Source organism: Harpia harpyja, chromosome 1 (genome assembly GCF_026419915.1).
Source record: "Harpia harpyja isolate bHarHar1 chromosome 1, bHarHar1 primary haplotype, whole genome shotgun sequence".
Lineage (NCBI taxonomy): Eukaryota > Metazoa > Chordata > Aves > Accipitriformes > Accipitridae > Harpia > Harpia harpyja.
In genome coordinates, this window is record NC_068940.1 from 11,442,160 (window position 1) to 11,455,940 (window position 13,781).

At 38.3% G+C, this 13,781-nt stretch overlaps 1 protein-coding gene across 3 annotated transcripts in view; it reads left to right on the forward strand.

The window, feature by feature from the left end:
• The window catches only part of SLC35B3 (solute carrier family 35 member B3), a 29,295-nt gene extending 21,912 nt beyond the window's left edge, over window positions 1-7,383 (forward strand). For 2 of the 3 annotated variants that reach the window (XM_052775354.1, XM_052775233.1), the window contains exons 9-10: window positions 1,020-1,089; window positions 2,204-7,383. In XM_052775354.1, the coding sequence (XP_052631314.1) occupies window positions 1,020-1,089; window positions 2,204-2,354 (221 nt within the window). In that variant the 3' untranslated portion in view covers window positions 2,355-7,383. The remainder of the gene's footprint in view (window positions 1-1,019; window positions 1,090-2,203) is intronic. The other variant, XM_052775316.1, reaches the window with a different exon arrangement.
• Window positions 7,384-13,781: the final 6,398 nt, after the last annotated feature.

The following is a 13,781-nucleotide window of genomic DNA, read 5'->3' on the forward strand; positions in this document are numbered from 1 at the left end:
TACTTCATGGTAAGCAAAATATTTTCTGTTAATAAAAAACATAGTTTTCTTTAGGTGCAGACAATTATACTAAGGTCTTTCTTAAGTGAGAAGCCTGCACTGTCATACCAAGTATCACCTTCTCAGGCCCTTAACCTCCATAGCTAAACTTGTATGCCTGGCTGCATTGTTACTTTTTTCTTTTTAAACATTTTCTGTAACTTTTACTCACTTACTGATTTTGTTTCAGTGATAAACTATGCAAGTTTCCCACTACACAATTTGTTAGCAACACTGTATTCTTGTTCATAGCAGATAGGATTGAAATTGTTCAAATAATTGTTGGCACTATAGTTAATTTGAGAGTAACCCAAACAGATAGTTTACTTCCATTTTGGTAGCAGGATTGTGTTCTCAACTCTTCTTATTACCTTGATTCTTTCTAGTGATAAGATCACATGTAGAAGGTCTCTTAATGGTTTTGATGAAAACTTCCTAATGCAGTCGTTGAAGTCAGACATCGTTGGTCTCTTAGGTTTCTAACCAAAACTGCATTTCTCTGCACTGTTAGGTAACAAGATGATTATCCCATTCCACTTAAAAATAAAGCCCAAAACACCATTGAGCTGTAATAACAAGAGGTGGAAATGGCAAGAGATTTGGTATATCCAAACAGTGATACCACTTTTTTCTGCTTTAACAGATTAGTTTATACTATCAGTTACTTGCAAGGATTGTTTGTTGCTTTAAGATATTGTGAATTTATTAAATAGCAAGTCTTGTTCTGGAAGTTTCTCTGCTGCAGATGCTATGGCTGGAGCTGATACTACTGATGCAGTGTACTTGCTTCAAACAGCATATGGTTCTAGTGCTATTTTGCACTGGACTGCTGCTTTTGCAGTCTGTGTTTGCACCAAGGATGATCATCATTTTAGCTAGATACCTAATTTTGTAATGAGGTTATCTACTAATATTGAAGCCTATATTATGTTCTTTTGCTGTAACTGAATTCTTAAGTAAATATTTGTTTTCCTCTGCAGTAACAACAGGAAGAAAAGCAATGACCATTGTGCTATCTTTTTTGTTTTTTGCAAAGCCATTCACATTACAGTAAGTATTTATAGTTTTGAATGGGTTTTTATATATTTTATAAAAAATCATGTTCTTGATCATGGAAATATAACAACAGTAATTAATCATATTCAGGCTTTAATGCTTTTCATTTCATATCTTCTACAAATGTTGGCAATCTGCTGTAAATATTGACTGGCTGCTTGATGCTAATCATGCTAGAGAAAATAGTTTCCATTTTTCTAAAGGTCTGGAAGACAAGCTATTCCATGTGTTGGCATTTTTTTGTTGTTTTAAGAAAATTCTTGCATAATATCTAGTGCTTATGATATTTAATAAATTGATTGGGTACTTTCTCCGTAGAGGAAGATTTGGCTAAAGGAAGGTACTTTCTCCATTACAGTACTGTTTCCCCTTTTATGAGCAGGTTTGAGTTCTTAGCTAGCCCTTTTAAATAACTACAAGCTTCTATTATCTTGATATATTAAATTGCAAGATTTTTTTGAGCTTGGGTTTCTTCCCTTTTTTTTTTTTTTTTATTTCAAGGAAGAGCTTACATTGAAAAATGCAGCTAAGTTGCTATATTGATCCTAACTGCTTCTGGTTTGAAACAAAATAGTATTCAATTTTATTGCTGTGTATAAATTTATTTGAGATCTAAGAACAAAGCTTACAGCCAAATGCCCAAATGGAATTTACTCTTGATGCTTAAAATAATGGAGAGCTGAAACAAAAATGTGCTTACACTGGGAAGTATGGATATAAGACACTGAGTGAGAACACATTTTGGACCAGTAATAGAGAGTATAGTGCTCATAACTGTAGGAAGGAAAAACATACTAAAACCCCTCAGGACTACTTTATTCATGTGAGAAAGAACAGCTACTGTTTAGTTATTATCTAACTATAAATGCACCTTAATAAGCTCTCTAGCCAGGATGGGAAAAGGAAGGCTGGAAGTATAGTAATAATAAAGATTCAAGCAAATTCTTTCTCAGAGTACACTAATTTGTGGGGGTGTTTTTCCTTAAACTATTCTCTCCTTGATGTAGGGGCTTTATTTTTATTTAATCCACAAATATTGGTATGTAATTGCTACAGATAAAGTGCTAATGGTAACTTTTTTTTTCCTCCTCCTCTCCCTCCCCTTTAGGTACGTGTGGTCAGGCTTACTGGTTGTCCTTGGTATATTTCTTAATGTTTACAGTAAGAATATGGATAAAATCAAATTGCCTTCACTGCATGGTTTTTGGAAAAAAAGTGTGGAAGAAAGAAAAACAAGGACGTTGTCACAAACTGTATAGACAGTGGTTTATGCCTTGTCTAGACTATGACTTATTATTTTATTGGAACAGTCTTCAACTGATTCATTTTCCAAAGGGAACATTATTAAAACCAAAGGAGCTGAAGGCATATTGTCTGCTTGCAGATTGCTATAAATGCACATTTTTGTGAGCCCTTTCTTCAGAGCACTTGAATTCATCATAAAAGGTGTTGTAGGCCATTGTCAGATGGCATTTTCAGGCAATGAAGGACAGCAGCTCCTGGCAAACTGCTGAGAAGCTGCACTCCAAGTGGGGAACAGTAGAAGACCAGTTTGGGCATTTTAATAATATTGGCCATGTGGCTGATCTGAGATGAGTTGTTCTTTGTTAATTGTCTAGGCGGGGTAATTTAAATGTAATACTGTATTAATGCTTAATGGAACCTAATCAGCAAGTGGTTGACCAAATTGCAGTTTTAAAGGTGGAAGGTTTAGAATATGGTATGTTGTCACTCTTTTTCATTTTAAATAAAAATGTTGGGGTTTTTTAAGTTATTGTTTAGATCATCACAGAACTTGGTATTTATTGTAATAATTGAAATTTCTATGGAAATCTTATGGTGTTACTCTTTTTGATTATTGCTTGCAAGTAACAAAAATGAGATTGAGTTTGTGCAGTCAACACCCATGCATTTACAAGGGGGAATGTGCTTTTAGGCCTGAACAGGTTGAGAACACAGAATGAAAAAGTCATGATTGAAACAATGATGTAAGAAGCTGTTATTTGCTTATTCTGTTGTGAAATACAAAATTTTTAGTGGCCTGTGGCCCTCCATATCATTGTGGTGTAAAGAGACATGGAAGTCCTCTAAATTAGTGTCATCAAATCAAAACTCTTCATTTTCAATATTGGAGTAAAGAATAACAGCATCTGCTAATGTATTTGGAATATGTATTGCGTCAGCCTGTGTGTGGTCCTGTGATGAACTTAAGAGGATTAGGGTACAGATTACAATTTTCTTTCTTTAATGACAGGAGAAGGCAATGTACTTACTACCAGTCTGTCTTTTCATTGTGAATTTAGGAAGGCTAAGTCCATTTATCTCTCCATATGTTCATATTCAACTCACTTTTGAATCGCTTGCATCTCTTTCATTTTATATATTTAACAATAGCACTTTAAAAATACTAATCACCTTACAGTTCATTGTTCTCATGTGGTCATGATTTTTTTGTTGTCGTTGTGTCCCTTAGATGCATCTTGGTATGTGTCCTTTCATCTTAGACAAAAGTAAATTGGGTAATAGAATTGTATGGTCAGGAATAATATACAAAGAATTGAAATATCTCAAAGGATTGCCTTCTGCCAAAAATACTAGTCTATGAAAGTGTTGAAAATGTGCAAAATATTTTTCAGACATTTAGGAAGAATTGCTGTTCCAAGGAGCTTGTAATCAAAGCACAGACACAAAACGTGCCTTAAACTTTGCTTATTGAGTTGGTAGCTAGCATATGCCATATTAAGTATGTTATTAAATAGAACACGGAATAACAGCCATCTTAGCACAACAGGACAAATAAGTGGAGTGGAGAGCTGTGCTAATGTAACAGCATTGTTTCCAGCACTCAAGCTATTCTGGTGTGTCAGCAAAGCCTTTCAACCCATATACACCCAGTGTTGCCAAGTTAGGAGAATTTATTGCGTGTGACAATTTTGTTTTTTAAATTCCCAGCTGCTGCATGATTGATTGTGTCCTGGATAAGGTAGAGAGGTGTGAATTTGAAGGAACATGTACACCTTGAAAGAGAAGGATGGCCTGCCATGGCTCTCCATTTTCACGTTGCAGCCAAAGTTTTATGGTAAGATATGAAAAAGGGTTACAGTTTCAAACTTGATGCAAGAGTGCATTTGATCAAGTCAAGGGGATTGATACACATTTCTTTCCCTATAATATTTATCAACTCTTACATTTCCTTGCATTCTTTTCACTAAATGAAGTTTCTCTTTCCAGTGAGGTTAACTTACCTGTCAAGCTTAAAATAGGGATAGTTTTTGAACCATTGAAAAGAAAGTAATTATGGAACACTTACTGCTGTGTTCACTAGCTTGGTGGAACTTGGTAATTAGCATTTGAGCATCGTTTTGACAATTTTTCAGTCTCAGTTTTGCCATCTGTAAACTGTTGGTTGCTAAACTTTATTGAACTTCTGGAAACCGAATTATGTGAAAGCTACCATACATGCAGAAAGTCATAGTAAATATAACTTGTTTGACATCTGTTTTATACAAATAGATGAGAAGTCACTCCCAAAGTTTCTGACTAGAATTCAAATGTAGTATGTAGGTTGCCAAACTCAATATAATCCATTTTGTCTCTATTTTCTCTCTCGAGAGTGTAGCGCTCACAATTTACCATTTAATTTATTCTCTATTGTATACAAGACTGAGTTAATGGAGCACACGTTGGGGGAAGTTTTGATTTATTTTTTAATGAATTTTCTTTTTCTTAACTATAGAAATGTATGTTTTGTTTTACAGGTGTACTTTAAATTATTTTTATACACAAATGAATATTATAGGTTTAGTGTTAATAGCATAAATTTAAGAGTCAGATTTTTATTTTCATAGATGTGAGTTTAGTACTTGCTAATCAATGCTATGTAAGTGTGTTAAAGAAAATGCACGCACAAGTGAGAGTACTTCATAATTTGCCACCTGTCATGGTCTGCACAGTTTCCTGCTTTCATTGAGACATTAAGAAAACCTTTGTTTCAGTGAATTGCTGTTTCGGGGGGGGGGGGTAGGTTTTTTATAATAGCTTTATAGTCCATGCAAGTAAGAGAACCTTAAAAACCTCCAAGTGTTCTTATTACAAAATTTTGTTTTAGGATCTTCTGTACTGTATATGTATGTTGGGTTTGTGTTGTCTATGAAATATGAATAAGGGCTTGGCCGCAAAGTAACTGTAAATTCTTCATTTTTTGTGTAAGAGCACTTACATTGATTGGTGTGTTAGTTAACCCTTCCCAAAGTTGCTATGTAGGCTGATCATAATAACTTTTGCATTTTATACTCCTTGGCTCCTGGATTCTTTACAGTAGGCATTATGAAACTACAGAAAAAAACATTCTTTCTGTTACTATAAAATACATTATCTAAATATGATGTGAATTAGTTACTTCTTATGCTACACAACTTTCTCCTCTCTACAGAAAAACTGTGGTGTAAGAATTAGTTATAATGGGATTGAAGTTCACACTAAAATGAAGGCTGCCTGAGGTCTCCATTGGTGTCAGCAGTCTACCTCTGTGACCCCCTCTGCCTCCTGTGGAGGACTGAGGGAGCTCTGCTTTCCTAAATGAGTATGCGTTTACAGTTGCTTTCACATTACATTTTTGCATTTATTTGCCGAAGTAATTGACTGTGCAGTGGATTTCTTCAGTATTTCAGTATGTCAGTATCATCAAACTGCTAATTATTCAGATACCTACATGTGAATACAAGTGTGGAAGAACTAATGCTCTGAACCCACCCTGAAACCTACAGTGTTTCCTGGTACTGCATTAAACTTTTTATTAATAGTGTTTTACCACTCACGTGCTTTGAACTTACCAAACATTTTAAGCTAAAACTTAGGCACACGTCATTCCTCCTTGTCTGCCTGACTTCCTTACTTGTCTGTCTTACTTTTGGATGCTAACTCCCTTTTTAACATGCTCTGTTGATACACTATGGATTGTTTCAGGTTTGTATTCCTGCATTTAAGGGCCCACGTCATACTCTTACAAATTGGTCACGTTCCATATTTTCTGCTTCATATCAGTTATGACTGTCTGGATGATTTTTAAATCCTTTTTTTCTCCACGAAAAAATCTTTCCTTTTATACTTTCCATTATATTTTTGAAAGGTCTTGATGAGTACATGTATGAGTTAACTCCTTGACCTCATTCCATCTTTCAGGAAAACCTCTCTTCTTGCTTGCTTGCCTTTGAGAACCAAAGGAAGAGGAAATAAATTACTGCAAGTGCTCTTTTTTCTTTAATAAGTGCCTTCCTTACTAACCTGGTTTGTCTTAATTGTTTCTTTTATTTCTGCCTCCCATGCTCCCAGGCACAAACAAGCCCTTCTCTCATGTTTGACCACTGCTTGTTCAGTCATGAAAACTTTTTGAATTCTTTACTGTTCTGAAGAGATATAGAATTGCATGTATACTCTGGAGGGCAGGAAATAATAAGTAAACTTCACAAGTTAGGAAAGTAATTAAATGGATTCATACTTTTTTTCTGGAGGGATTTTATATATGGTTTAGGTAATAGCTCAGAATTTGTTAGTGGAAGGGGTTTTTTTTTTCTTTTATATTTTACCTGTTTAAAAATCTTTATATTAATTTTAATATTTAATATAAAACTCCTGACTATTCAGGCAGTTTATAGAGATTAATTTTAGTCTTGCCTATGAGGCAGAAAAATCCTATCTCCATTTCACTGATGAAGCAGAGATGGTAACTTGCCCAAAGTTGCCTTAAGTCTGTGATGAGCAAGGAATAGATGTTAATACCCTCAGTTACTCTATGCCCCAAATCCAACAGAGCCCTTCTGTACCTGAAATGAAACAGTACCAATGTAAGCTCAGTTGTCTTTTACCCCGGTATTAGAGATTTTAAATTGTTTCTGTTCTGCGTTCTATGATAGTATAATTTAAAGCAAAATTAAGACAGCCATAAAATAGGCTTCCTGCATTTTGTTTGAAGCTTCTTTGCATTGTGTGCATTATCTTGTTGATTTGTTCTGTTTTCTGTGAACACCGCTATGGAAACAAGCTGGAGAGTAGCAGTCATAGAGAAGCATAATATCCTTAACTTTCAGGTGACTGGTCTGAATTTAGTTCACCTTGCTACTGGTCAAAAGCTGCTGCTATTGGAAAACTGTGAGGAACTGTCATAATGTGAGGAATTGAGAAAAATGATGTCATGCTGGATCTGTATCTTTTTGCCATTCACTTGTAGAGAAGCAAAGACAGTAACACAATAAAGAACATTCGTGCACAAATACTCAGCTTAGAACATAATGCTGACTTAATGCTTCTTTTCTATTCCTGGATCAGTTTCTCCTGTTTTGCTGTTTTTTCTTGAGGTGTGATAGTAATGTGATGCTTTTCTACACTTTTGGATATTTAAATATTTTTTTCTTTGTTCAATTTCTCAGTTTTGTGCTTCCTCTTCTTAGGTTTTCTATTTCAAGTTGTCGTGGTTTAACCCCAGCCAGCAACTAAACACCACGCAGCTGCTCACTCACTCCCCCCCACCCAGTGGGATGGGGGAGAAAATCAGGAAAAGAAGCAAAACCCGTGGGTTGAGATAAGAACGGTTTAATAGAACAGAAAAAGAAGAAACTAATAATGATAACACTAATAAAATGACAACAGAAATAATGAAAGGATTGGAATGTACAAATGATGCGCAGTGCAATTGCTCACCACCCGCCGACCGACACCCCGCCAGTCCCTGAGCGGCGAATCCCTGCCCCCACTTCCCCGTTCCTATACTAGATGGGACGTCACATGGTCTGGAATACCCCGTTGGCCAGTTTGGGTCAGGTGCCCTGGCTGTGTCCTGTGCCAACTTCTTGTGCCCCTCCAGCTTTCTCAATGGCTGGGCATGAGAAGCTGAAAAATCCTTGACATTAGTCTAAACACTACTGAGCAACAACTGAAAACATCAGTGTTATCAACATTCTTCACATACTGAACTCAAAACACAGCACTGTACCAGCTACTAGGAAGACAGTTAACTCTATCCCAGCTGAAACCAGGACACAAGTGTAAAGTTTTACCTTGTAATTTACATTACACCTGTAGTACTGTGTCCAGTTCTGGGCTCCCCAGGACAAGAGAGATACAGGGCTACAGGAGAGAGAGACCTGGGACTGTTCAGCCTGGAGAAGAGAAGGCTCAGGGGGATCTCATAAATGTGTACAAAATACCTGATGAAGGGAGGGCACAAAGAGGTTGGAGCCAGGGCCTTTTCAGTGGTGCCCAGTGACAGGACCAGAGCCAGTGGGCACAAACTGACACCCAGGAGGTTCCCTCTGAACATCAGGAAACACTTTCTTACTGTGAGGGTGACCGAGCCCTGGCACAGGTTGCCCAGGGAGGTTGTGGAGTCTCCATCCTTGGAGATACCCAAAAGCCATCTGGATACAGTCCTGGGCAACCAGCTCTAGGTGGCCCTGCTTGCGCGGGGGAGGTTGGACCGGATGACCTGCAGTGGCCCGTTCCAACCTCAATCATTCTGTGGTTGTAAATCTTACGAGCTTTGTCTGTCTAGATTCTAATACTTCCACTTTTTCCAAAGTGTTAATAAACATACTTAAAACAAGTATCTCTGGGTTGGCTACAGTAACTCTGCTGAAGCTGAAGAAGCCGAGCTGACAACACCCAAGAGTGTGATGCTAGCTGAATAGTGAGTAGCTTCAGAACACACTCCCCTTGAGAGAGAGACCTTCATTTGGTAACTGCTGCTCAATGCACAATGAGAGTATCTGAATCTCTTAGAGCAAATGCAAGGAACTGGTAGATTAAATCGATGCTGTCAACGCAGAACTATTTGAATGTAATCATGAAGGAGTTCAAAGTTGCTTTTGTTTTTCTGCATTTAGCTCCTGCAATGCTACTGGGTTTTTTAGTACAGCATCTGATCTGCAGGCAGCTGTTAGAAGTGTTGCTACACCACTTGCTGCCTGTTATTTGTCAGTGTTTTGCATGAACATGAAGAGCTGTGGTAGATGCCTTCATACTTGTTCAAAACCCAGGTATAAATTCCACTTAAATACAGTTCTGTAGTATCAGGCATTTAGTCAAGCGTATATGTGCAAAAATCTCTATCATATAGCAGTCCTAGTTCCATATAAAACTGAAGCAAAATTGCTATGTCAGGTTGAACACTTGAACACCAACAGCACTGGAACATGTGCACACACAATAAATGCTGCTGTTAACCATTGTACAATCTGTCACATGGTAATCTGCTGTTTACCTGTAACTGCAGCAGTAAAGGGAAAATGGATCGAATAAATATCCCCTGGGCTTCTGTTAGTATGGTACATCTGAATACAGAGTGTTGTAAGTTTGGCTTCCGCTGCAAACCGTGTCGTGGAATAGACTTGGTGACAACACGTTCTGGGTGAAATACCCAGTCAGACAGGGGAGGGGGCTGCAAGACAGCAGGCTTTGGATATGCGTGAAGTCTGGTTGATTCTATGCTGCCAGCGTGCCTGCTTTGCTCTCTCTTGTTAAGACAGCAAGTCTACCTGTGCTCAGCTTACTGAATTTTATAGGTAGCACTGGTATTCAACTGGATTTGCCAAGGCAAGTCTTACATGTGGTTTAAGAAGAGTGTTTGTGTTTACTTCCTGTGAAGTGTACATCTTGAGGAAATGCAGACGTCCCAGAAGTCTCTAGCATTCACAAGAAAATGGAAGGTGTTTTTTAGATTGAGGTGAAGTAAGGGGCTCTCCCTGTTCTCCCTAGGGAGGACAAACAGTGCTGTTATATGAGAAAGGTTATAGCTTCAGTTACAGCCTGCGAAGCAACTGGTGAGTTGTTCAGTAGGCCTATAAAATCATCTTTGGGAATTCAGACACAATTATAGGATCCATTTACCGGTACCATTTGCAGAAGAATGAACCTTTATTGACAGGCTACCGTTCCTGTTTTTTCACTTTTGCCTCATTCTAGGTTCCTGAACTCCTTTACGTTTCCACAGCACTACAGTAACTTGGCACTCAGTGCTAACATAAATATGGATATAATCAAACCTGAAGACAAAAGTCTTTTTCACACTATCGTCCACGACTGTGGAAAAGGAATGACGCAGCAGTGGCATCTCAGTAATGAAGCACTGTGAAAGCTCTGCAGCCCAGTCTCATGGATAACATGATATTGTTGGCTGCATACTACAGATGTGCTTCCTCGTTGCATGCTTCTCTGTGACTTCAAAAACTGCAAGCTCTCGTGGTAGTTCCATTACATGAGGACTATCGCAGCGTTTGCAGGACAATGCATTATAAGTAGAGAGCCCTCAACGCAAAAAATTAAGAGCACTACAGGCTATGCTTAGGAAGCAGGTTATGTTACAGGCTATCTGTAGAACATGGAGGCACTCAAATTTGTAGGTAAGCAAGTTATTCAAACCCATTTCAGCCTTATTTTGCATGATTGGGTCCAGATAAATAGTTGTCCCCCATGACTGAAACAGTGACAGCAGTAGTAATTGGAAGTGCCCCATCTTGACTTTCAGAATGACCGGTAGTTTAAAAGTTAAAAGTACCCCTTCAGAAGAGAGCTGAGGGGGAGATGTGTCTCTGACAGCTGTGGCTGAGGAGAGAAAACCACATCATCCAACAATGAACAGTACTGTTTAAAAATAGAAGTGGCTTCTCTGCTCACTGTGTCTTTAAATGTAGCCTGCTATATTAATACTCTCATGCCTAATCCAGTAAATCTGCTTATGCTTACAAACAGGTAAAGCTATACCTATTTATTTTGAACTTGATGGGTGTTTGAGTTTGAGATAGGCATTGCAGCCACAGTATTTGGACAATTGTGGATGTGGAGTTACTGCTCTGGAGTCCTCAGCACAGGAAAGACGTGGGCCTGTTGGAGCGGGTCCAGAGGAGGGCCACAAGAATGGTCAGAGGGATGGAACACCTCTCCTGTGAGGAAAGGCTGAAAGACTTGGCGTTGTTCACCCGGAGAAGAGAAGGCTCCGGGGAGATCTTATTGCGACTTTTCAGTACTTAACTGGGGCTTGTAAGAAAGATGGGGACAGACTTTTAGCAGGGTCTGTTGCAGTAGGACAAGGGGTAATGGTTTTAAACTAAAAGAGGGTAGATTCAGACTAGATATAAGGAAGTACTTTTTTATGATGAGGGTGGTGAAACACTGGAACAGGTTGTCTAGAGAGGCGGTAGATTCCCCATACCTGGAAACATCCAAGGTCAGGTTGGACAGGGCTCTGAGCAACCTGGTCTAGTGGAAGGTGTCTCTGCTTGTTGCAGGGGCATTGGGCTAGGTGGCCTTTAAAGGTCCCTTCCAACCCAAACTATTCTATGATTTTGTGATTCAATGTCCACAAAGAGGATTTGAGACCCCCTGAAAGGCTTTAATGCACAAAGCAGAGTTCATACAGGCTTCAGGCAGTGACTAAGCAGAATTTAAGCTCTTCAGGCTTTAACATGCCTTTAATCTTTTGTTGCTCTAGCCTAAAGTTAGGATTATTTATTTTGTGTACCATCCAAATTTTGGTACTGGAAAATCGTTTTAGTGAGAAATATGCTAAAAATTGCCCTTAATAAGCAGTTCAAGTTAACAGCTGGTAGTATTCTATCCCTGGTTTACACCACCCTGTGCAGTCCAGCTAAAAGTAAAATCTGAATGTGAGTGCTTGGCTTCTTCAAATGAAGACTGTATTCTTGCTGTTAGGTAATATCACCATCCTTGAATTTAACAAAAGAAAACAAATTCTACATAACTACATAGGTAAGAACTGATTTAAAAGTAGCTAATCCTTACTATGTATCATACCTGATTTCCCCGGACTTCTTATCCTTAATAAATGGCTCATGCTTGGGTGTACAAGCTTGGTTTGCAAACTCCATCTTTCCTGGTATTAAAGCAGCCTGAGATTAAGCAATCTTGCTTGCATGCTTGCCAGGGATGAGACCAGTTATTGCCTAAAGCTTTTGGATCCCCAGGCATGTAGGTAAAGGCGTCTTGAATTAACCATCTTAAACTTGGTAAATTTTGCATTGCAAGACAACTTCAATATAATCTATTCTTTCTTAGATAAGAGCTCATTTTTTTCCAGAAGTTGAAGCATAGACCATGTACCAATGATAAATGTTTGGCTTCTAAATAGAAATGTCACTAGTTGGGAGAGCTAGCTTTTTCCTTACTGAGAGCTAAATTTTTATGGAGAACGGGTATAGCTGTGTATCGGAAAGGTGCAATGTGGTACCTTTTACCAGATTATATTTCTGCACTGTGCACTATGGTAAGATGAGGAAGAAATGAAAATCAAGATGCGTTGGACAGCAATAATGTTAATTCTTGGTTATCCAATTTTTCCATTACGTAATGTTGGATGCAACAGTTACAAAGCAAAGTTTCCGTAATCGGACTAAGAATCAGGACAGGGAGTTTTCAAAACAATTGAAGACAATCAAAATCCTGTTGAGCCTGAACTGCTTTACTGTTCTGAAAATATCAAATTCAAACACTGCAGAAGAGCACTAGACTGCCTCTCTCTGTGCAATGCTTCCCTTGCTGTCTGTGGAGATCCACTGTGAAGACAGATTCGTCTTAAATGTATACCTTGATTGATGGGCAAAGACATTCTTTTTAGGTATGCTGAGACTTCATGGTCGGAAGTAGGATGGCTCCTGTCAGTCATCTTCATTGCAGATCCTTCAAAGTTGAGACTAGCTGTGCCAAACTGAAAATGAGCGAACCACTTTTGGTAGTATGCAGGTGGCTGAAGGGAGTAGTATATGATTTAGTGTGTGATTTCTTCAATCTGCTAGATTTCTTCTGCCAGAGCTATGACTGTTGGACCAGTTTAACTGTTCTCTTTCTGGTAATGACTTACAGTGTTAAAATATGTATTTTTGAAAGTGCGGATACTTGTGTTTTGCACAGTTTGAGGGGGGGTCAAGTTGATTTTTTTTCTTTGTACTTTTCCTAATTACTATTCTGTGGTGCAGGGGATTCTTCATAAGTAATTTTCAATATTGACCTTTTATCCTCTCTGTTTAGTTTATTTATTGAGACTCACAGTAAGAGCTGTCTCTTCTTTCCTGTGTTCATTTCTATTATTATAATCTCTCTTCAACAGAATTGGTCACCTGTGTTATTTTCTCAGCCTCATGTGGTAAATAATGGTACGTGTCTGAAGTTTATCACATCAGCAAATAAGATGGTGCGTAACGCATCATCCTCTCCAAATTGCCACAGCAGGGAGGGCTAGCAGTACATCCATTACCTCTGTTGGTTCTTGCAAAAAGCTTAATTTTTCTGCCCATGGATGTTGTAGGGCAGCAACAGAAAAAGAGCTGAGGTGGCTACATGAAGATGTGGGCCTTTGGGAGAACATTGTCCTTTTAGTCAGAGGAGCAACCCACATTGGATTGCTTATGGTTTTATCTCCGTATTTGCTCCTCTGCCCTCACCCTTTTCGGTTTTTCATTCCTGTAGTCTAACTGGAGAATACCAGTTAAAAACCTGGCATCCTAGTTACTAGTTTTATACTATGCAAGTAATTTTTCTATCATTTTGCATTCCTTTCATCTTGATAAATGACCTTATTGAGTGTTCATGGGCTTATTCTTTTGTTATCCTTTTGAGCCAAGGGTATACATACTATTTCTTTATGCAAAGAAGGTCTTGAATTATTGGAAAAAAATAAGGAC